The sequence below is a fragment of the Trichosurus vulpecula genome, chromosome 1, assembly GCF_011100635.1.
Source record: "Trichosurus vulpecula isolate mTriVul1 chromosome 1, mTriVul1.pri, whole genome shotgun sequence".
Classification (NCBI taxonomy): domain Eukaryota; kingdom Metazoa; phylum Chordata; class Mammalia; order Diprotodontia; family Phalangeridae; genus Trichosurus; species Trichosurus vulpecula.
This window is the reverse complement of record NC_050573.1, coordinates 478,125,002-478,149,893: the sequence shown is the minus strand read 5'-3', so window position 1 is coordinate 478,149,893 and position 24,892 is coordinate 478,125,002. Positions and strand designations below refer to the sequence as shown.

The 24,892-nt window shown below is 36.4% G+C and overlaps 1 protein-coding gene across 4 annotated transcripts in view; it reads left to right on the top strand.

Annotated features, from left to right (window-relative positions):
• GRAMD2B (GRAM domain containing 2B) overlaps positions 1-24,892 on the top strand; it is an 84,504-nt gene that overhangs the window by 22,206 nt on the left and 37,406 nt on the right. Inside the window, exon 1 of one of the 4 annotated variants that reach the window (XM_036735097.1) lies at positions 13,751-13,928. The exons of the other annotated variants lie outside the window; for them this stretch is intronic. Within the exon in view, the coding sequence (XP_036590992.1) occupies positions 13,846-13,928 (83 nt within the window). The 5' untranslated portion in view covers positions 13,751-13,845. Of the gene's footprint in view, positions 1-13,750; positions 13,929-24,892 lie in introns of those variants that run through there. 4 annotated transcript variants of the gene reach the window in all.

The following is a 24,892-nucleotide window of genomic DNA, read 5'->3' as shown; positions in this document are numbered from 1 at the left end:
TATATTAATTTGACACGTGAACAGAAAATAGCAATATAACAGAAAATAACAGTAGAAATTGTTAAATGATTTTCTTTAAGGTAGTATTTGCAATGAATTTACTTAGTAGAGGATCTCATCAAACTTTCTTTAGATGATTTTTCCCCTCTGCACCTCTCTCTCTCTGTCTTTCTCTCTCTCCTTCCCTCTCTTTCTCCCCCCTTTCTTCTCTCTCTCTCTCTCTCTCTCTCTCTCTCTCTCCCCCTCCCCTTCTCTCTCCTTCTCTCTCTGTCTTTCTCTCTGGTACTGCTCATAATCTTATACAATTCTTTTCTATACTTTTTAACCAATAAGTTTATATTCTACACTTGTGCTTACCTTGTCTTGGAAGGTAATGTCTCTTCCCTTGGAAAGGAGATAAGAGCTTATTGTCTGAGGCAGTTTTGGTGTCTTCAATATAGCAATTTATTTATATTAGTGCAACCCCTGCATGAAATTACTATAATCAGAATCAGTGTCCTTCCTTCACTCATTTCCAATTTTTTGACTGCTAATTTTTAAAAACAGATCAAGTTGACATTCATCCAATTGCATACCATATCATTTCTTTTTTATTCTTTTTTCAAGTTTTGCATTAACTTTGATTATTACATTTAATCTTTGCAAGTAAACAGCTTGATTCAGGAATGACTCTCACATCCATAAAGGGTAGTTTTCATTCATTTAAAATATAATCAATTTTGTTCATTGTAATATTATTTTGTGCATACCATGTTTAGAGCCTCATGATTCTTTTCTCAAAGTAAATATTCATAATGTAGTAGCATAAGATTTCTATGTAGTCAACAAGCCTTTTGCCTTTCTCACTACTGACTCCTAAATAAATGTTTTCATTTATATTTATATTTATATTTTATATATTTATTTATATTTATATTTTATATATAATACAATTTATATTAAAGTTCCCAAGTACTAAAGTGTGCGTAAGGTTTATTTTGTATTATGTTTTCAAGTTCTTAGAATTTCTCTACTTCTGCATCCTGTGTAATTGGTGGTGCATGAATTAGTATTATTTTTGAAGTGGTCTTCGTGCAAATACTTGGCATGAAGCTATGGGTGTTTGTCCTTCGTTTTTGAAGAGGACCATGGCATCAGGGAAATGATGACATGACTTGCAGTTGACTTTGATTTAAGTGAGGGAGGGCTGTGCAAGGTCACCAGACTCACTTTCTCCTCCAGAGCTACCTGGATCCACTGACCAGATATTCATCAGGAGAACTGGAGATGGCCCAAGATGCAATGGGCCTTTTCACATACTCACTTAGAGTGAGGCAATACCCATTCAGTGAATAGGCCTCTTTTTTTTCTTTTCTTTTCTTTTTTTTGGCATGAAGCACTGCAATATGAAATGAACACATCCCACAAAATAATGTTTCTTGTCTTCTTTAGAGAAACAACAAAATTACCTCCTTTTAACTCCTTGTATTGGTAATTAAGGTGGAATTTTTTTACTGTTTTAGAATGCTAAACTAATTAAGTGTTTTTGATTGAGTCTTACAAGGTGCAAAGCCCCAGGCTGGTTAGCAAATTAGTTGGCTAGTTTGAGAGAGGTGGGGAAGCCCCCCCAGGGCCCTAAGGGGAGTTGCTAAGACCAGAGCCTATGACTCTGTGCCTAATGAGTATGAGCCTAAATTCTGGTTGCTCAGATGACATTTGATGAAGTCTAAAGACTGTATAAAAAGAGAGAACAGAGTTGTTTGCTTGGGGCTCTGAGCCACTGGAAGAGTGGTGCGTGACTCTAGGCCAGTCATTGTTAAGAGCTCCCCAGCTAGTGAACCCAGATGCTGATGGTTTCTTGGTAACTATGAATTGTGATCTGGTCTGTTTATATTGTGTATGTTTGTAACTTGTTTGTATTTGCTCTGAAATTCAGGTTTCTGGCTTTTCCTCCTGAACTAAGTGAGTTTATATGTACATGTTGGATTAAAGTAAGATTGTTAACCCCTTATTGTTACTTTCCTTAGTAAAGCAGATCAAAAGAACCTGTGGTGGCAGCGTTCTTGTTGTTGGGCTTGCGTTGGTCTTTCACTCCCACAACAGTGGCTACCCAAATTGCTGCAACACTCCTTTATTTACATCTCCAAGGACTCAATCTGATACTTTTCTAGATCTGTTTGGAAGAAGGTTTTTTGTTTGTTCTTGTTTTTGGAGAGGGGATGTGGAGATCACTGCACTACTTTCTTCTACTCTACCATCTTGGTACTGCCTCCCATGGGCCATCATTTTCTACTAGCCAAGAAGCAGATGGAGCTCTTGGAGTTTCTTGTGACTATTTTATGCTCAAGTGACAAGGAAAAGATAGCAAAGTCTGATCCTTTAAAGTCTCAGCCTGAAACAATGAAATCTCAAGGATGGTCAGGATAGAGTAACTTTGTTGGTATTTTTAAATGTTTTTATTGATGCGATTTTTTTTAATATCACCATAGCTTTACCAATTATCCTTCCCACTATCCCATCCAGAAATCCATCCTATACAACAAATAGTATTTTAATTCAAAAAAGGAAAAAGAAAAAGAAGCAATAATCAGCACAATCAATACATTGAAAGTCAAAAAAAATGTGCAAAATCTAATACTTGTGGAGCTTCCATCCCTGCCAAGGTATGGATGGGTTAAGAGTATCCTTTATCTATTTTTGAGCCATATTTATTTGTTATAATTTGGTTTGTATGCATGCATGTGGTTTTTTCTTCCATTTACAACATTTACAGCATCATGTTTTCTTGGCTCTCCTTACTTCTGAATCAGTTCATGTAGATCTTTCCATATTTATCCCATTAACATTCATTTTTTTACTCTTTTGATTTTTTTCTTGATAGTATTTTTCCCAATTACATGTAAAGATAGTTTTCAACATTTATTTTTATAAAATTTTAAGTTCCATATTTTTCTCCTTCCCTCCTTCCCTTTCCTCCCCCTCCCCAAGACAGAAAGCTATCTGATATTCACTAATAACATCAGTCTATATTTCTCCCTCTGCATTTTATCCCTGTGTGGTGGAGGAATTGGGAATGTATTTGTCTCATTGAAGGATTATTACAAGATGCTTTCTTTCTCAATTTTTGAGAATAAGTTCTGTGATACAGGTACTAATGTTCTTTAAAATTTTGATAGAATTATCCCACGAATACATAAGAAGCAGGAGTTGTTTTCCCCCCTTTGGTAGTTAAACTAAGGTTGGTTCTATTTTCTTTTTTAAAAGTAGGTTACTAAAGACTTCTATTTGGTTTTTTGTTAGCTTGGGTATTCTTCATTTTTCAAGATATTCCACTACAGCTATAGTTAAAATTGCCTTATCTATAGCACAGCATTTTATTTGGGAGAGATCTGAAAGGTTACAAGGATTGGAGAAAATGTCTAGTCTTCATCTGGTTGGTCATATGACCTTCTGAATAGTTTTTAAGGAAAAAGTAGCCCTACTTACATGAGAACAGCTGTTGGGACATTGCCCCTACAACATTCTACATTTTGGTGGTAAGATTCTTAAGGTCTTCTGGAGGAACTTCCACCACTTTAAGGTTGTTACTGATATAGGAAACCCTAAAGAAGGAAGAGAAAGACCAAAGGAGAAATACAGAAAAACCAAATTAACAAAAACTACAAATGTAATATCCACCTTAAGGGGTGACAGAATTTGGGACAGTCTCAGAAAGGACTGAGCCTTGGTCTGTGGGTACTGTTACTACTAGGGTCTGAGGCCAGAAAGTCACTACCCTTCACTGGACCATCACAGTTGGTAAAGATAATAACTGTTGCATAGGAGAGAAGAAACTCCAAACAATTATATCAGGGTTTGGGTCCGCCTTCCTATCGGTGGCCAACCTATCCAAAGCAGGAAATTCCTCTTGCAAGTCAAATCCCACTGAGGAACCCAGAATCTTCCAACATCATAAACTCAAAATGCTGCCACAATGACTAGAAATGTACATCCCAAGATTGCCCACCAACGCTCAGGGCAAAGGAGAAAGCAAAACAAAAAGCAACAATGCCAGAAACTCTTCTAGGCTAGTATATGAGCTCTATTTGCCATATGCAAACAATAACCCTTTCTGCTGGGGTTAGGAAAATCCTCTTGGGGTTTGAACTCTGAAGGAGCCCTTCACTAGAAGCTCCAGTGATTAAAAGAAAGGGGGTGAGGTTCACAGTTTATAGTTAGGGGATGAAAATTGAAACTTTTTAAACTGATGACTGTTCATTGCTAGTTAACCCCATTAGTTCATATCCCCATTTCCAAAAGTATCTCTGGGCTTTTGGGGGAGAATTAAGCATTGTCCATTCAAGTGCCTTATTGGTTTTTTCCTGTAAATATTAAGATTACACTTAGCAACCAGCACAATTCTAAGCTGGTAACAGAAGAACAAGAAAAAAAGGAGGAATATCACTTCTTTAAACAAAGTTATTCTGTGAAGATGTCTGAGAGCTACATCATACAAAGCTGAGCTAGAAGGATTATTGAAGCTAAATTAATGGAATTTTCCCAAAGTATTTCTGTTAAATGTATTAAGATTCCATCTTTTCCCAGCCAGAGATCTAGAGTGATTTGGATACACTGTGTTGTTATACTTAAAAAAGCATAATTGAACCATGTTTGAAAGTTATCTATGGATGTAACCAACAAAACAGAGGACTAGACACTATCTCCAATCTTCAGGGCCTCTCAAACATCACCAAAATAAGAATTATGTACAAGAGATAAAGTAATTTCAACTGTCTCCATCATCTAAAACACCAAGAAACTTAACAAGATAGCAATGCAATGAACTAGCAGCAGAGAAGGCTAATCCCTAACCCCTAAAACGCTGCCTTGCATCAGGATTAAAGTCAGCACCTCCTTCCCAGAACCCTCCCTCCTCCACAGAAAACCAAAAGACAATTTTACTCTGGATGGGACTGAAGCATGACAGCAATCTGTGCTATAAGAGCACTCAGCCAAAGAACCGAGGAAAAGAAGGAACTGAGATAGAAAGGCAGCCTGTGTGTGGCTGAGGTGAAAAGGACTGGAATTCAACCGGATCCAGTTCTGATATCCTAGAAGTCATTCGGGGCAGCCACTGAGTCCAGTAAAATGTGAATTGCCAAGTATGGGAGGAGGTTGATAAATCTTTGAGGCCCAGCCTTCAAGGAAACTGCCATCAAAAGAAGAGTCAGAAAGTAAACCATAGGAGAAGAGAAGACAAAACGACTGAAAGTGACAAAGATCTCAGGTCGGGGAAAGATCAGTCAAGGCGCAAAGCTTCTGGAACCCCACATAAGCCAAAAGGGAAGATGGCCTTCATATCATTTAAACAAATCCAGATTTGGATGGAATGTTGCAAAGATGATAATTTAGGCTTGAAAACAAAAATATTACATCTGTATAAATATTAGAAGACAGGGGAAATGATGAAGAGAAACTTGATGGAAAAAAACCATGATTCTCTTGAATCATGAAACTCTTAAAACCATGAAACTCTTGTTTTCAAGAGACCATGGATGTTTCCAAATGAAAGAGAAAAATTGTAGAAGCATAATGTATGGCCTGCACAGGAAAAATAATTGACAGAATAGAAAAATGCAAATCCACAGTGGCAAACATCACTAAAAATTTTGAAAGAATTTTTGGAATTGGAACTCTTGGAACTGCAAATAAACAGAAAAGCAACAACAAGCATTTCTGTAGTACTTTAAGATTTACAAGGTGCTTTGCAAATATTATCTCATTTGATCCTCAGAACAACCCAGTGAAGTAGGTGTTATTATTCTTTCCAATTTACAGAGGAAGAAACAGAAGTAGACAGAGGTCATGTGACTTGCCCAGGGTCACAAAGCTATTAAGTTCCTGAGATAGGATTTGAACTTGGTCTTCCTGACCCTAGATCCAATGATCTCTCCACTCTATGACCTACCTGCCAGAAATGAAGAACAATCTGGGAGAAAATTTATATGATGATTGCTTTGAGTTTTACATACCAAAACTCTGAATTGGACTGAAGCACAGCAGAAATCTATGCTAGCAGAGGATTCAGCCAGAGAACTGAGGAAAAGAAAGAATTGGTATAGGATGCAAGTAGGTATGTGTATCCACCAGGACTGAAGTAAAGGGGACTGGCATCCAGCTGGATCCAGTTCTATCACCCTAGAAGTCATTTGGAGCAGAGACTGAGGCTAGTAGAATGTGAGTTATCCAATGTGTGAGAAAGCTGAGAAAGCTTTGAGGTCCAGCCACCAGGCAAACTGCCATCAAAGGTAAATTACTCAGAAAGTGAGAAATATTGGAATACAAAGGAAAATGACTGAAATTACCAAGGATTCAAAAGAAAACTCAAACACCCTGAACACAAGCAACAAGGAAGATATTTACAGAAAGGAAAATGACCTCCAGACCATATAAATGAGCCCAGACATCTATGAATAAGCATTGCAAGACAAAGGAAAATGAATTTAACACCTGATGAAGAAAAATCTACAGATTCTCAAGAGAGAATGTTTTAAGAAAGAAATAATAATTATGAAAACAGAACTTATGAATTGTACAGCAGAAATAATTGGTAAAACAGAAAAACTTGAATCCATAGTAGCAAAACTCACCAAAGAAAGAAAAGAAAGAACAATGGATTGGGGATGCAAATAGACAGATGTGAAGGACAATCTGGAAAAAAGAAGCAAAAAGCAGTAATTTAAAAAGAATACATTATCCTTATAAAAACAAAATATATTGAACTCACAAGCAGACTGTATAGAGACAACTTAAAGATCATAGCTCTCCCAGAAGAACATGATAAATCAAGAACTATGAAAGCCATAATAAAAGAAATAATACGAGAAAACTTCCCCAAATTTCTGAACATAGAAAACAAAGTGCCAATCTAAAAAATCCGCAGATTGCCATCGGAAGAAAAAAATCTTACAATGCAAACTCTAAGGCACATAGTGATTAAATTTAATAATTCCAACAATAAACAACAAATTCTGTAAGCAACTATATTAGGAAGGCAGAATTTATGATTTCAAAGAGAATCTCATATGTGCCTAAAAGGTCCGGAACTGCAGGATATAAGGAATTCTCTAGGCAGAAGGCAGGAGAACTAAAGCATATATTTACACTCCACAGTAACAAGCCCACAAACCAGCGTCCCCATTTTGATATTTTCATCAAAAGCTTCCAGGCCCAATAAGTCTACCTCACAAGGGTAACTAGGAGGCCACGGAGAAGTGAGATAGTATAAGGCAAAATAGTATACATGCTTCTCCTCTACGGTAAGAAGATTACCCACTGGCCTCCAGTCCTTGCTCAGCACTCCAGTCAGCTCTGCTACCAGCAGCTCAGCTTTGGCTGTAGGCATCTCTGGCTCCAACTGGAAAAGGAAGAGAGGATCTTCGAGCTGTTCTCTCCCCTCTTATAGAGTTTTTGACATCATCAAGTGCCGCCTGAACGACCAGGGCCGATTGGTTCTTGACTTGGCCCCTCCCCCTAGCGTAGACCAGGTTAACACACCTCCCCTCAGCCAGCCCCATGACTCATCACACAGGAAGTTCTCTGATTCCTGGCATGGTCGCTGGGCTTCCTGCCCCGGAAGAGCAAGCCCCAGTGTCCAGGGAAGCTCAATGAGGTAAGCTGAGTCATTCAAAGAAAACAAAGTCCATTCTGGTTACAGCAACCAAGTGAAAGACCTTCAAATATAAAGGAAAGGAAAGTTGAATGATATAAGACTATTCTATCTACATGAAAAATCACAAAGGGAAATGGAATAATGTGTTTGTAAGAGCCAAGGAACTCAGATATACCCAGGTAATAATATAAAAATGCAAAACTAAGCCTTAACCATCAATGAAAAAGATGAAGGCATTTGAAGCATTTCTACAAAGAAAACAAGAACTAAGCAAATTTTGGCTTTATAAACATCCCAGACAATAGAAATATAAGCAAAGTATAGAGAAAGAAGATCCAAGGAAGGCACAGGAAATAAAATAAGTTACCTCAGAAAGAAAAAAGAACATTTCAAAAAGAAAGACCCTTATGGTGTTAACAACAAAACTACATCAAAATAACAACAGAGACAGAGAGATTTCTTTATAAAGGAACAAAAAGAAACAAGAGTGAAGGCAGCAAAAGTCAACCCAAAAAATAATGATGGAGGAACAAGCCTGAAAATACATTGTAGACTAAATCTCAGAACACCCCACCTACAGGTGAATAGTAATACAGTTGCCTTAAAGTGGATTAAACTAAAATAACTGAAGAGACAAACTACTGTCTTTAGGAGGATAAAGAAAGACAAATTCTAATTTAGGGGAAAAACAATATTAAAGCTAAATGGAGAAAAATATAAACCTTATTTTCATAACTTTAAATGTGAACACAAAGAATGACAAACTAGATAAGAAACAAAATCTCACAATCCTTTGCTTACAAGAAGCATTCCTTTTTTAAAAAAATGAAAATGAAAGACTAAAATGAAATTTGCTATGCATCAGGTAAATCTGAAGAACTAGGAGTTGCAATCATACTATTAGTCAAAGCAAAAACAAACATTCACAACATAAAAAGAAATAAACAAGGAAACTATATTATATTAAAAGGAACCAGGGACAGCAAACCATATGAAACTTTATACTCCTAGTGCCACAGCATATAAATTCATAAAGGAAAAAATTAACTGAATTACAAGAAGACTTAGGCAATAACACAATAGTGGCAGGAGATTTTAATGTCCCTCTCTTAGTTTTGGACAAATTTTACAAAAAGATAAACAAAAAGGAATATATAGAACTGAAGAAATTGATAAACAAGTCCTAAGAGACCTCTTACATCTTTTAAATGGGATTGATAAAAAATTATATTATTTTCCAGTACCAGATAGAGCTTTAACAAAATTGACAATATATAAGGCACAGAGATATAACAGGCAAATATAAAAAAGTAGAAATAGCAAACACATCCCTTATGAACCATAATGCAATAAAAATGGTAATCCATTCAGAAACCACAAACAAAAGATACAGACTCAAAAGGAGATTTAATAATGAAATCCTAAAAAGTGAGTGGGTCAAAAACTAAATCACAGAAGAAATACTTATGTGAAAGAAAATGATAATGATAAAACAACAAACCAAATTTTTTGAGATGCAATTAAAGCAGTCGTCGGGGGGCAGATCATATCCTTACAAACATATGTTAATAAAATAATAAAGGAGAGGATTAATGAACTGAATATGCCTTTTTAAAAATTAGAAAGCTGAACAAATAATACTAAAGTAAGCACAACATATGTTAAAATTAGAAAATAAATAAACTGTGAACCAAAAAATCAAAATGATATATAAACCAAAAGCTGTTTTTTTGAGATTAATAAAATTAATAAATTCTTAGCCAACCTGATTAAAAGGAGGAAAGAAAATTGAATCAACAAAACACAAAGGAACAGGGTGAAATCACAACAAAAACCAGAAGAAATACAAATAAGTATTAGAAACTACTAAGAATATTTATATGCTAACAAAATTGAGAACACAAAAGAAATAAAGGAATACATTAAAAAATACAAAATGCCCAAACAGAAGGCTAAGTTAAAAAATTAAGTTATCTAACCACAGAGAAGGAAATAGAACTACACTTAGTGGAACTTCCAAAGGAGAAAATTCTTACTCCTTATGGATATACAGGAAGATTCTATTAAACCTTTAAAAATAATTAGTACTCATACTACCCATTTTATTCTCAAAAATTGAAAAAGAAACCACTTTGCCTGGATCATTTTATGAGATAAATATAGTCCAAATACAAAAACCATGGAAGAATAAAATGCAGGAGAATTATGGACCAATATCAGTGATGAAAATCAATTCAACAGTTTTTTAATCTTGTCAAATGGACTACAGTAAATTACATGAGAAATCATTCATTGTGGCCAAGTTGGATTTACGACAGGAATGCAGGATAGTTCAACATCAAGAAAAGAAAACAACCAATATAATTAATTGTGTTAAAAAGAAAAACATCCAAACCACGTGATTAACTCAACAGATATAGTCTTCAACAAAATACAACACTCATTTAGCAAAAAATAAAACCTTCAAAATACAGGCATGGATGAACTTTTAAAATATCATTAAAAGTACCTATCTAAAACCAAAAACAAGTGCTACATTCAATAGGGATACACTAGAAGCTTTTTCAGTAAACACGGGAGTAAAGCAAGTAAGGATGCCTACTCTCCCCAATGTTATTTGTTTAGAAATGCTAGCAAAAGCAATAAGGTAAGAGAAAGATAAATAGGGAGATGGATATGGTTAGATCCCTATTTGCTGAAGACATGATGGTTTACTTATGAAATCCTAGCAAATCAGCAAAGATATTCATTGATACAAATAATAGCTTCAGCAAAATCACAGGCTAAAAAGTAAATCCTCGAAAATGAATAACATTTCCATGTAATAATTAGAAAATCCAAGAGACAACAGAAAGGGAAATCCCATTCAAATAACTATAAAATGTATAAAATATTTTAAGATCAATTTCCAAAGCACATAAATGTGCATGTGCACATGCGCACACACACATTACATATACATACACACAATTAAGCATGATAAAAAGTGGTCATAGGAGAAACATCTACCTCAGGCTCAGATAGTTTTTTTTCTTAAAAAGTAATTAAGCTATTTTTAAATTACTTAACTGATGGAGTAACTAAGACTGAAGCCATTGTTGATTCCTGGTCCCCCTAAGCACAAAAGTTAACAAACAGATAGTAGATGTTCCTAATATCTGATACACATTTTTGAAAGGCACACTACCATAACAAATGTTCGGTCAGGGAAGATGCACCCAACTAAACCAATGCTATATTCTTGCTATCCTTTCCATCACACAGTTAAGTAAACCTTTTGCTGACCACTAGATGGTTTTAGAGCATCTCATTTCATTTCTTGAACCTGAACTCTTGAAATGGTCTGAAGCAGACGTGACCTAGAACATTTAGCGTTAATCAAAAAGATTGGAACAAAACGACCTCACCTCAAGGTTGGCATCACGTTTGAAGTAGGAGAAAGAGGAAACCAAGAAGATTGTATGCCCTGATGTGGGAACTTCTGAAGGTCCCCTTCCAATCAAATACCTCAAATTCTGTCAATGGGACAGGGACAGTGGGTGAGGACTATCTTAATAGAATTAAGAAATAAGCTCCCCATGAACATTTAGCAACTAAAGACAGATTTGGATATGCTCTAGGTCTCTAAGAACTATGCCTAGAAGATTACAAATGTTGTAAAATGTCACTTGTTGAAGTTGCAGAATTTTGTTTTGGGGATGATTTTGATTTCCAGACCAATCTGGAGATTAACTACCTAGTCCTGGGCCCTTCTTATAGCCTATTAATTTGGAGATTTTCTAAGTACTGTGCTGAATAGATTGCTTGGGACATTTTATATGGCACTCAGAAGGTGCTTAAGAACTATACTATTTGGACCTTGCTGAGATTCTTCAGTACAAGGCACTGAGGAGGGCACTTAAAAAACAGTTCTTGCATCTTCCCACAATTCCAGAAAACTTTCCAAAATTAGGAATATGGACAATGTGCCAAATGCACCAAGTTGATTTGTAGAGGATGTGGGTAAAGGCTGTGTCAATTTACAAGCATAGACAGCTTCAGCTCTTGCACTGCTAATCACAACTCTTCCCCGCCAACAGGCCTAGGACCCCCTCTCTTTCCCCAATCGAAGGGATGACTACTCACACATGGCAGCTAGAACTCACACTCTGTCCTGGATAAGTATTTAACCACCTTTTTTATTAATGGTGTTAATTTCCTAAGATTTGTAATATAGGGATCAAAGAATCTACAATGATACAAAAAGGAATTTTTAACATCAGTAGTGAACTGAAGAAGAAACCCATCTGATCCTACCAGAGGGAAAATTAGGTTACGTGAAAGCAAAAGATACAGCTGGTTCTGCTATACCTATGTGTTCACAAAAAGCACCAAAAAGTCATGCAATAAAAAAACCATAAAACTTATGCGGAAAATAGAGTTGGAGGCACAATGCTCCAAACCCTCACTAGTAACACACAGAAAAAAAAAAAAGATAACAACTTAATAAGAAAAGTTAATAGCACAGTTTCATACATGTTAAATGATTAAGAAACAAATAATACAATAAATAAAATGTTCCCTAATAAATCAAAATATTCTCTAGTAAATCAATCATGTTGGAACAAAATCTTGTTTTTGAAACACAAATAAAAGTTTATTTTTTTTTTAAAGTTTAGTTTCAGTCTCTCAGGTTCCTCCCCAGCCAATGTACTTTTTAGTGAAAGGATTTGGATTCACAGTTCCTCCTTTGTTGCTTATTACCTGTGTGCCCTTGGACAAGTCATTTGACCACCTTGTGCTACAGTTCTCTGCGTCTGTTAAAAAAAAAAAAAAGATTAGATTACTTCTTTGTCCTTTTCAGACATTGAATGGCCACCCTGTGACCTATTAGATTGAAAAGAGTGTGCTTCTTGAGAAGATTGTAAGTAGGGCCTTGTCCATTGGATGGAGGCAACTGGAAACAAACAGAACATATCTCATGATTGGCTGAGAGGATAAGCTTTACCCCTTAAATATTTTTTTAAAGCAGGCTAGTCAGTTCTGGAATAAGTTAAGGAGCCTTGGTAAGTAAGAGATTTGAGGGATAGTCTCAGCTGTTATATAATCACTGCTTACCTTTTCCCTTACCCCTCTTGCAGAGTACAGCATGGGAGATGGATATAAACTTAAAATCTGAACTAAAATTGTCTTAAGTGTTTGACTATTTGTGAAAAAAAAAATTCCCATGTCTGTTATTCCCTACTTTATGAAAGTTTTTAAAGCAACAGTTACTGCTAATTACAAATTCTCACTTATCATCCCACAGAAAATTAGAATACATTCTCCAATAGATGTTTTATTTGGTATAATAACAAATGGATATGTTTCCAATTCCAATTAGTTATTACTGAAAACAACTCAAAAATGCTTTCTTACCTGAGATAGAAACATCGAATATTTCTGGAAAAAAAAGTAAGGAGAAGGCAGATTGATTAATTTTCCTTTTCAAATCTCATCGAAATACCCACCTCTAGCCAGCTCTGAAGAGTTAACCTGGCAGCTGCACAAGTCTGCGATTTCTTTTTACCTATGTCATTCCCACATGAAAAACCGAGCAGATCCATTGTTTAAGCAATGAGGAGGCAGTTCTCAGTGAGGCAATATCCTGTCTGAATAATTTAAGCTGAAGAATAAGAGCCACACAGTGAATTTGGCAAACTCTTGTTGCTTTAACCTCACCCAGCCTTACCCATTTCCTGTAGCCGCGCATCGTGGCCGAAGTTGGAATTCCCCATTTTATAGCTATGGTAGAAAGAAATAGTCATTTTTTAAAGGAGCTAAACATATTGTGACTTATTAGTAGACTGCTTTAAACGCCCTAGTCGATGTTTCCCGTTCCAGAAAGACTTGTTGAACAGGCTTTTTTTTTTTTCTTCATCTCCTCTTGGGTTGGGGAAAGAAGCTGTCACTTCTCGTCTGCCCTCCCCTTCGCTCTTTAGCATCAACATTCAGTTCAACCAATAGCACCAATGAAAACTTGTCCCAGTTAAACCGAAACAAAGACTGGCCCCTCAGCTGGATGCATAAAATTATAAGGAAAGGTTTGGTGACAGTGAAGAAGTCTAAGTGGTGGAAAGTTGTAGTTAATTTCAGTTGAGTTGTAGTGGAGGGTTGGGGGAAAGGGAAAGAAAAGGAAGAAGAGGTGGAGCCCCAAGCACTCGGAGCACACTCAGAGCTCCCCAGAGAAGGGCCTAATGACTGAACTACAGCACGATTTGGAAGATATAAGACCGGCAAAAGTTCTCAGCAAGAGGGAGAGCAAAGCTGGTTTGTTCTAGTGAGTATTTTCTTCTGCCTTCTATGAAGTACTAAAGAAAAAAAGTTTTTCTCCATGTAATTTATCACCTTGGTTAGAGCAACATTTTAAAGAATTCAACATCTGAAACGTCATGACATGCATAACTTTTTTTTTCTATTTATTAACCTGTAGCTTTAGCTCTGTTGCTTATTTTTGGGTTCATGCTGAAAACATAGTTCTAAATAAATGTTATATTTAGTTTAGTTTAGTATATGTTCTATTCAGTTTAAATGCTTCTATCATCCATTCTGCTTTTGATTTCTCTGTCAGATTTTCCATAAGTTTAGTCCTAGCTTTTATATATACTTGTGGGGGTTTTGCTGACCATTACCCAGAAGCCAATATTAATGACATTATTACCCACTTATTTTTGAGAGCTGAAGAGACTGATAGGTGGTGACCTGCACCCTTTTCTGACTAAGCATATACAGCCTAACCAAAATATTTATTCTTGAGTACTCTAACTTCCCCATTTTTAACTTTCCCCACCAATTCTTTAGTCCCTTTTCTATAGATCAGTCAAATACTGTTTCTGCCATCTTCTCTTCTATCTTGAGCCTGTTTCTCTTTCTGACATCATTTTTTTCTTTCAATGACATTACTAGTTTGAAACCTTGGAGTTATCTTTAACTCTCTTCTTCCTCACTTCTCATACTCAATCAGTATCAAGACTTGTAGATTTTATCTCCACTCTCTCCCCAATATGCCCCTTCTCTCCATTCCCACTATTCCCACTTTAATCAGTCCCTCATTTCCAACTGAAATTGCTTATTGTTCCTGCCCTCCCTTTTCCACATCATCCTTCACACCTCTGTCATACTTATTTTCCTTATTCATAAATTTCATCATGTCTTTCCTATGCTCAGAACTCTTCACCTGACTTACAATAAAGTTCAAACTCTTTTGCTTGGCTTTTAAGTCTTCCCACAATCTCATATCGCTCTTTCTTTACAGAATTATCTCACATTACTCTTTTCCACAATACTTGTCATCTCCCAAATTCATCCCATACTTTCCTACCTCTGTGCTTTCCTCATACTATTTCATATGATCGGAATGACATTTTCTACCTTTTACCTCCTTCACACACATGCACAAACATATACATACACACACGCACACACACATGCACACATGTTAAAATTATACCATTCCTTTGATCTCATTCAAATTCTGCCTCCTCTGGAAAACCTTCCATGATCCCAATTTGCAATGTTCCTCTCTTTCACTTAATAAACATTTATTAAGTGCCTGCTATGTGCCGGGCACTATGCTAAGCACTGGGGATACAAAAAAGAGGCAAAAGACAGTCCCTGCCCTCAGGGAGCTTACAGTCTAATGGGGGAAATGATGTATAAACAAATAATTAGCAGAGGGAAGCTGCTGTAATTAAAGAGTGTTGGAAAAGGTGTCTGGTTAAAAAAAAAACCTAGGAATTTATATATTTACACAGCATCTTACTAAACTGTAAGCCCTGTGTAGGAGTTTAATATGTGCAGAACAGTGTTCTGTAGATAGCTTGAATTGAGAATAGTCATCTTATCTTAGAATATTCTCTATTGGACTATAGGAAGAAGGAGACAGAACAGGAATGTATTTAATTTAGTTTTTCTAAGTTGACTTTGGAAGCTTGGTTCCATATTCCTTATTCAGTCAGAAAATCAAGTTGTTTTCCTTCTTTCTTGAGCATCAATATTTTCCCTTTCAAGAGGATTCTTAGTTTTATATTTGGCTTGAGTAATTGATTATTCTAATGGCAATTGAATTATTACTTTGAGGGAAAGACTCTTGTTTGAAAATTGGAGTCATGGAAATGTATGCTTACTAAAGGTATTTCTCGATGGCATGGACAATGCCCAATGCAGAGTCAAAGTGGAAGTAGGATCTCCTAGAGGAGGAGAAATCCTCATATTTCTTATGTGTGTCAAAAACACCATGCTAATTGAATTAAGCCTTAGAATACTGTAGAGCCTCCTAAATGAAATCTGTAGTTGTTTGAAAAGTTTAGATTAATTCTTAGGACCAGAATGACCAAATAGATAAAGAATAACTCTTGTAACCCAAAGAATTGATTTATCAGTTCATTTATGTATGCTGGAAAAATTCTGCGAGTGCATGATGAACTAGATCCAAAATTTAATAGGAGGCAGGAAAAAAGACAGAATAGAGTGTTTGTGAAATTGTACAGTGCTTTTAATGAACCCAAATATCTCCCAGAAACAAAAATTCATCTTTTCAGTACAACTATTTGGATAAAGAGCTATGAATCACAAAATGCCACATCCTCTGAAAATTCAAAATTAAAGTACAATGTAAAGGCACATGGTGGACACAAATAAGTTACAGCATATTAACCACAAAGAATTATGCACATGAAGTAGCATAAAAGATAACATAAGAGACATGACCAGAAAAAGAAGTGGGTCAATACTGTTTTAAGGGCAAGGAGTAAGAGATGGACAGGCCAGTTGTTCCATTGGCATCTACATGTTAGGAGACATTATTTGTCCTAGGCACTTATATGAGATTCATCTACTGAGTCTTAGACTATTTGTCCCCAGTAGTTGGAAAACACAGACCCCTGGTTTTTTTGAGTAATATCACCAGTTTATAACCATACTGATTCTTATGGGGGGGGGAGGAAATGTTTCTGAAAAATAGGGGGAAAATGAATTTTCTTATTTCAACTACCTTAATGTAAACAAGGTATGTATATGAATAATACATTTCTACTAACAGAAAAACATATTTAGCCCTTCCTGGATATTATAAGATGGTAATATTTCTCTTTTGATAAAATATACTTTCTTTTAAATAGAGAAATAAAGCTGAAATACATTGACAGTCTTTAAAGACAGGTCATCTGACTTGTATTTTATTTGTAATGTTGAAGGAACATGATGAAGGGAGTAAATATACAGAGAAAACATTGCGTATAAATTGGGTTGCAGGAGGTAAAGAGCAGAAACGGTTACTATGTATAGCCAGGTTCTTTAATGTTTCCTTATATCTTGTGAGAATTCCCACTGAGCATGAGCCAAACAAAAATATTGTTATGATCTCCAAATGGTAATTTGTTTACATTTCAAATTCAAAGGAGCTCATCTTACCACCATCCACAATCTTATTTAAATGGAATTCATCAGGTTTGGTCTGTAAGTTGTGTAATATGATACTTGGAATCATTCAACCCACGAGCATTGATTAAGTGCCTATCTGTCAGGGAAAACAAGTTTTGCCACTTAATTTTTTCCCTCTTCAAACTGCAAGATGTTTTGAAACCCCTGAGGAGCTGTGCTTTAACTAACCTTCTTTTAGCCCTAGGTACTTCAAACAGTTTAATATGTATATGTCAGTATATTTGTTTTTACCTCTATGAATTCCTCCCAATCTCTTTGGGTATAAACAGAAACAATTAAAATTTCTGTTTCTTGTCTAATGACTCATAAATCAGAATTGGCTTCAGTAATGCAAGACGATGTTCATATAATTATTATTAAACAGAAAGTATATTTAGATATGATAGAATACAATATAACATTAGATAATATAATTAGGTAGCAGAAAACATGAAGTATATTAACTTTATTAGAGAGGGAAGGCAGTGCGGTACAGAGGTAAGAATGCTGAACTTGGAGTCACTAGCTGTGAGCTTTAATGCCAACTTTGCCACTCACTACCTTTCTGACTTAAGCTCTCTGGGACTCTTTTTCCCCATCTGCAAAATGTAAGGGTTGGACTAAGTGACTTCTAGTGTTATTTATACATCAATGATATAAATATACTGTAACATCTCATATATCAAGGACAACTCATCTCCAGTAGATGAAAATTATTTTATTAGCTTAACTTTTTAACTCGATTCAATTGTGTCATTTTAAATTATGGTTATTCAACTATAGAGTCATAAAATATTAGAGCTAGAAAGTATTGTGGAAAAAAGCACTGTACTAGGAATCAGGAAACTTGCCTTTAGATTCCCATTCTGCTATTTCCTGTGTGACAAATGAATAAGTTACCTCATCTCTCTTTTTCTTCATTTGCAAATAAAGATAGGTAACCCTGTGATTGCCAATTCAGGGCTACAGCTTCTCTGCTACATGTAATCTTATAGCATTAGAACACTAAGAAGTTAAGGAATTTGTCCAGCATCTGTATCGGAAGCAGGATTTAAAGCCAGGTCTTCCTGGAAACATACTACAAAAGACTGTCATAATAAAGTATATTATAAACTATAAAGTGTATCTAAAATCTCTAGCTTTCTTCAAAGTTTATCTCCAGCACCGCTTCTTACTTGAGCCAGTCAGGGTGATTCAGCTGCTAGAAGGGTGCTGATTGAGAGGCCACTTAGAATATTGACTATAGACATCCTTTAGATAAAATGGGAGTAATCAATTCTAATCCTACTGGTGAAACAGATTGCCTCCAGACCCTACTATCTCCCCTGCCACTGATTCCTAAGGTCCTCTGAGCCTTATCTGCCCTGCCTCCATGTCTTTTGGACCACAGGGCACAGCCACAGATTAATGCCATGTAAGGTCACCTGGGCCATGCCCTACCCTGTTGTTGGACTCTTAGACTTCAGTTCTTTTCCATCCAAGCTGCAGCTGCTTTTTTTTTTTAAATATTTTGTCTCCTTCAATGAGCATTTGAGCTTCTTGAGAGCAGGAAGTATCTTACTTTTATTAACTGTATCCTCAGTGCTTGACACAGTGAGTGCATAGTAAATACTTTTCCATTCATTTATTCATTCAGTCATGAGGTCTTTCTTCACCCATCTATCCAAAATCATCTCTCCTCTTTCATTACTCTTCTCCCCTTCTCCTCATCTCATATCCCTCAGATGCCTGCTCCTACTATCTCCTTCACCTGTCTCAATAAGCACAAGCAATCCCACTCCATCCTGTCTCCTCCAACAAACTGTCCGTTCTGTCATTCCCACTTTCTCACAAATCTTCGATCTTTGCCTACTGTTGTTTCTCTATTGCTTACAAACATGCCCATGTCACCTCCATCCTCAAAAAACCCTCACTTGATCCTTCCATACCTGCCAACTATCATCCTATCTTTTTTCTCCCTTTTTTGGCTAAACTCCTTGAGAAAGCAGTGTACAACAGGTTCTTCCATTACTTCTTACTTCCTACAATGCAGCTTGCAACATCATCATTTATCTAAAACTGATCTCTCCAAATTTACCAATGATCTCCTAATTGCCAGATTCAATGACTTTTCTCAATCTTCCTTCTTCTTGACCTCTTTGCAGCCTTTGGTACTGTTAATCACCTTCTTTTCCTTATTATTCTCTTTAAGTTTTTGGGACACAGTTCTTTCCTGATTCTCTACCTACTAATCTGACAACTCCTCAGTCTCTTTTTCAAGATCTTCATCCAGATCATGCTCACTAGCCATGGATGCCCCCCAGGGCTCTGTCCTGGGCCCTCTTCTCTTCTCCCTCTATTCTACTTTACTCGATCTCATCAGCTCCTGTGGATTTAATTATCATCTCTATGTTGATCATTCTTAAGTCTACTTATTCAGTCCCAAATTTTCTGCTGACTGTTAGTCTTTCATCTTCAACTGCCTTTCAGATTTCTCAAACTGGATTGTACTAGACATTTTGAATTCAAAATGTTCAAAACTGAACACATGATCCTCCCTTATAAACTCTCTTCCCTTCCAAACTTCCCTATTACTTTCAAGGACACCATCATCTTCCCAGTACCCCAGGCTTGCAACTTAGGTGTCATCCTCGACTTTTCTCTGTTTCTCACCACCCCCATCCAATCTGCTGCCAAGCCTGTTCGTCTTTGCAACATCTCTTGAATATGGCCCCTTCTCTCCTCTGATAGTACCACCGCTCTCACAGAGACCCTCATCTCCTCACGAGTGAACTACTGCAATAGCTTACTGGTTGGTCTACCTGTCATAAGTTCCTTCCCACTTTAATCAATCCTTCATTCAGCTACCAAAGTGATTTTCCTAAAGTTCACATCAGACCATGTCACCCCCCTCCCCCCACTCAATGTACTCTAGTAGTTCCCTATTACTTCCAGAATCAAATGCCAAATCCTCAAGTTGGCATTCAAAGCCTGTCATAATCTGGCCCCTCACTTTTCCAGTCTTCATACACCTTACATCCCTTCACATACTCTTTGATCCAGTGACACTGGTCTCCATGCTATTCCTCAAACAAAACATTCCATCTCTCAACTCTGGGAATTTTCTCTGGCTGTTCCTCATGCCTGGAATGTTCTCCTTCCCTTTTCTACCTCTAGGCTACCCTGGCTTCCTTCAAGTCCCAGGTAATATCTCACTTTGTACAGGAAACCTTTCATAATTCCTCTTAATTCTAATACCTTCCCTCCATTGATTGTTTCCTATTTATCATGTATATAGCTTGTTTGTACATATTTGTTTACATATTGTCTCTTACATGAGATTATGAGCTTCTTAAGGGCAGGGACTGTCTTTTGCCTCTTTTTGAATGCCCAGTGTTTAATACAGTGCCTTGCACACAGTAGGCACTTAATAAATGCTTGTTGATTAACGGACTGCTTTTCCTCCCATGACACTCCACCTCTCTTTGTGCCCTTTCACTTACTACTGCCAGTGCCAAAAATGTTCTTCCTCTTCACTTCCACCTCTTGGAATCTATGACTTCATTTAAGATTCAGCTCAAATGCTACCTCTCCTAGGAAGCTTTTCCTGGTCCTTACCATACCAGCTGCAAATTAGGTGACTACTACCGTTATTTCCTCAAAGGTTACCTTCTCAATACACCATATATTTATCTGTATGTTCTCATTTTCTCTCCTATTAAAATGTAATTTCCTTGAAGGCATAGACTAATTTTGCTTTTTCTTTATATCCCCAGCATTTAGTACAGTGTCTGACACATAGAAGGTACTTAATAAATGCCTGTTGATTTATAGAATAGGAGCAGAGAAATATAATGAATCAAAGTTTGGGGATGCTTATGATGACATAAGCATCAATAGGACAGAAGAGTAAATTATTTGAGACTAGTTGTTGTTCAGTTATTTCAGTCATGTCCAACTTTTTGTGACCTCATTTGATGTTTTCTTGGCAAAGATACTGGAGTGGTTTGCCATTCCCTTCTCTTTACATATGAGGAAACTGAGGCAAACTGGGTTAAATGACTTGCTCAGAATCATACTGCTAGTAAGTGTCTAAGGGCAGATTTGAACTCAGCTCTTTCTGACCCCAGGTCCAGTGCTCTATCCACTCACTGTGCCACCTAGCTGCCCTGATTTGAACCTAGTGGACAATGTAAAGTTGAACTAGTTAACTAGGGACAAGATTGGGAAGGAAAGAAATTCAAGCTAGGGCCGAACTGATGACCTACAAGATCACTGATGTATGGAGGGATCAGAAATCAAAGCAAGAGTGGAGAACAAGTTTAGGAAGATTGAGGCAAAGAGAAGGAAGGGCAAGTTACCAATTGATAGAGGAATTTCAGAATTCTTGATCATGGAAATGGAACATCTGTCTGTAGGAGCATGCTACTATTTTTCCTTTCTGCTCTCTTACATTACTTTCTTCATCCTTGCCTCTGCTGTTCTAGACTCCAGTGCCCTCAGGTTGGGGCTCCAACCTCTTATACGTTCGGGGTATATGCTCTATGTCTGCCCTTCCTTTTGATTGCAGGTAGTTTGAAGGTGAGAGAAAGCTCTGATAAAGTAATTCACTCTAAGACATTTATGATTGGTAACAGTTTTATGTAGTACCCTCTCCTTTAAAGATATTTAAATTTCAAAAGGGCCCAATTAATACCTTAAGCAAAAGGAATTAATTGAAAACAATGAAATTTCATGCATTAGTAGCATGGTAGAGATATTTGGTTTGTGTGTTTTGTTTGTTTGTTTGTATTCTGCAGTAGGAAAGACTTCCAAGTGGTAGTCATGACATTATTTAGACAGTTGTCCAATGTGCCATTATGAAAAGCTAATCCTGAAGGGAGACCATTTTTTTTATTCCTTCAGAGGTACAAATTCCTTAATATAGTGTTTTGATTCCTTAAATAATTTATGTGGGAGGACAAGATTGTTTCTAGTTGGGCAATAGTTTTTACATATACATAGCTAATTCTAATAAATGGTTGTTCTAGGATTGCTAAGATAATTACAAGAGACTGGCAAGATGAAAGAGACTTTTGGCATCTGTGGCATTACTCAAAGCTGGCAGATTCTGAGATCTAAAAATAGTGATCTCTGTGCCTAGGGGTTTGTACTTCTTGTGCCAAGATTCATTCTATTGCCTTTCTACAAATAGAAGTATATTTCATCATTAGTCCTTCAATCTAAAGTTCAAATTTTTGATGTTTCAGTGTTGTTTTCATTTGTATTTTTGTAGTCATTGTGTATACTGTTTTCTACATTCTATCAGCCCACAAAAATCTTCCTACATTTCTTTGAATTCCTCATATTCATAATTTCTGCTGCAATAAGAACACTGGATTCAGAATCAGAGGATCTGAAATCAAATCCCAACTCTGCTACTTTCTACCTACATGACTTTGCACAAGTCACTTGACTTCTTTGGCCTCCCAATCTGGAAAATGAAGGTGTTGTTGTAGTTGACTTCTAAGGTCCTTTCTGCCTCTGAACCTCTGATACTATATAACATAATTTCTTCAGCCATTACCTAATAAATGAAGATGTTTCCAGTTTTTTGTTAGTATAAAAAGTGATGTTATAAATCTTTTGGTGTATATTTGGATTTTATTTTTGTCAGTGACCCCCTTGAGATCAATACTAGGACCACTGACTGAAAGGATACAATCTAACAATTTTTCTCACCCAACTCTAAATTGCTTACTAGACCAAGTGTTCTTTTCAATAATAAAAAAGCATTAAAATAAATATAACTTCCCACATCTCATTAGGTTCAGAATTAAACAATATCATATTGAATTAACATAGCCTCTCCACTTTATATAGTTCATACACAAGATTATACTGCATGGCATTTTAGTATTCTAAAATAAGTATTAGTCACATATTTATTTTGGCCATACACAGGAAGGGAAAGTGTGCAAGTCAGGTGTCAGATTGTCACCCAAGTCAGCTATTACTCAACAGTATCTCATGTATATGCTCTTTAGACCAAGACTAAAGGAATGGGGAAGAACTTGGGGCAGAACCATACCTGAGTCATAGACAAAAGCTGGTATGAAGGCAAGATAGTATGCATACTGAGAATGAATTCGTGCATCTCTTCTATATTCAGAGCTTTAATTATGTGGCCTGGCCCTATCCACCCACACATGGAACTTAAGCCTTGTCAATTACTCCATTCAGGAATCCATCCCTGATCCCAACTGCATTTTTGAGCTATCAGGGTTCTTCAGGAATTTATGAGTGGGGGATTTCTTTTCCTATCTCTTCCCTTATGGTGCCTCCCAAAGCAGAAGCTCTAAAGAATTCTCCCTCTCTGATACTTGATAGTCACCAAAAAGGGGAGCAACCCCTATCAAAGTTATGAGGACAATGAGAAGTCACAGCACAGGAAATTTCCCCAGTACACCCTTGTATATCTGTTGTAAGCAGTCAAATATAAAATAATGATATGCTATGTTTTTACCTTCATCCTAAAATTAATTTGTGTCCTTTCCCTAAAATACAACTGATAAAGTTCACTTCATTTTTATATGACAGAAAATAGATATGTTTTTCACTTACCAAATCATCTATGGTACTAGTCCAATTATCAATCAATGAACTTAGAGCCAGAAAGAACCTTAGAAATTATCTGACCATCTCGACCACCTTTACAGATGCCCCAAAGATAGCACGATAATTAGTAATGGACTTGGAATTGGAACTTCAGTCTTCTAATTCCAAATAGAACATTCTTTCCTCATACCTTCTCAATTGCCAGTTGCAAAAGGCAGAACAATCTAGTTTATCATAACAAGACAGAGCTACAGCCATTATTGCTTCTTAAATATTCCTTATCTAATTCTTGCATCTCACAAAAATGCTAGCATTCCTAACTTTTAAAAAGTATATATACATTTTATATATTCATCTCTCCCCCTTCCCATTCCTCCCACCAAAAAAAGAAAAAAACCCTTTCAAATTAAAAAGTGGTCCAGCAATTGTGTTACTTCAATTATGCATGACTAAGGGTATAACTCATCAAATAATATATTTATGCAATGATTGTTTTGCTCGTGAGAGCTAATACTTCTACCAAGAAAGGAAGATAGTAATCTGTGTGGGAAGTACTTTTATTGGTAGTAGAGCCAATTTTCTTATTAAGACTTCAAATATGAGAAACACCTCTTTTGAAGATGCCACTCCCAGAAGCTCTTTCTCTATGCCTGAGAAGCTAAGGACCGAGGGGTAGAGGCACCTTTTCATTAAGCCTTCTTTTTCTGGAGAAGACCAAGAAATATCTGTGAAGTATAGGAGGGAGTTAGCAAGGCTTCTTTTTACTTATTTTTGGAATTTCTGATAAAAGTTCCCTCTGTCCTACACTGTATAATTTAAGAACATGAATCCAAACCAAAGCAAAAAACACCTCAAAAGAAATGACAAAAAACATTTGGTTATAACCAAGAACTCATTTCACAACCTTTCATCCAGTTGTTGGGGACCCAAAATAGATTAATATTCTGTGTTTCCTTTATCCATCTTCATGGAGAGATCACTTCATCTGAATTTCAGCTGATAGAGCCAGAAAGGTAGACTACTATATAACCAGAGATACATTCTCACTCTCAGACAACTGTTAACACCTTGTTGGTCTCCCTCCATTTGCTCTTGTATTCTAATCTAATATTCCCTCAAATACTAAAATAATATTTTTATTGATACTTTTTTTGGAGGGGGGAAGGCAAGGCAATTGGGGTTAACTTACCCAAGGTCACACAGCGAGTAAGTGTGTCAAGTGTCTGAGGCCAGATTTGAACTCAGGCC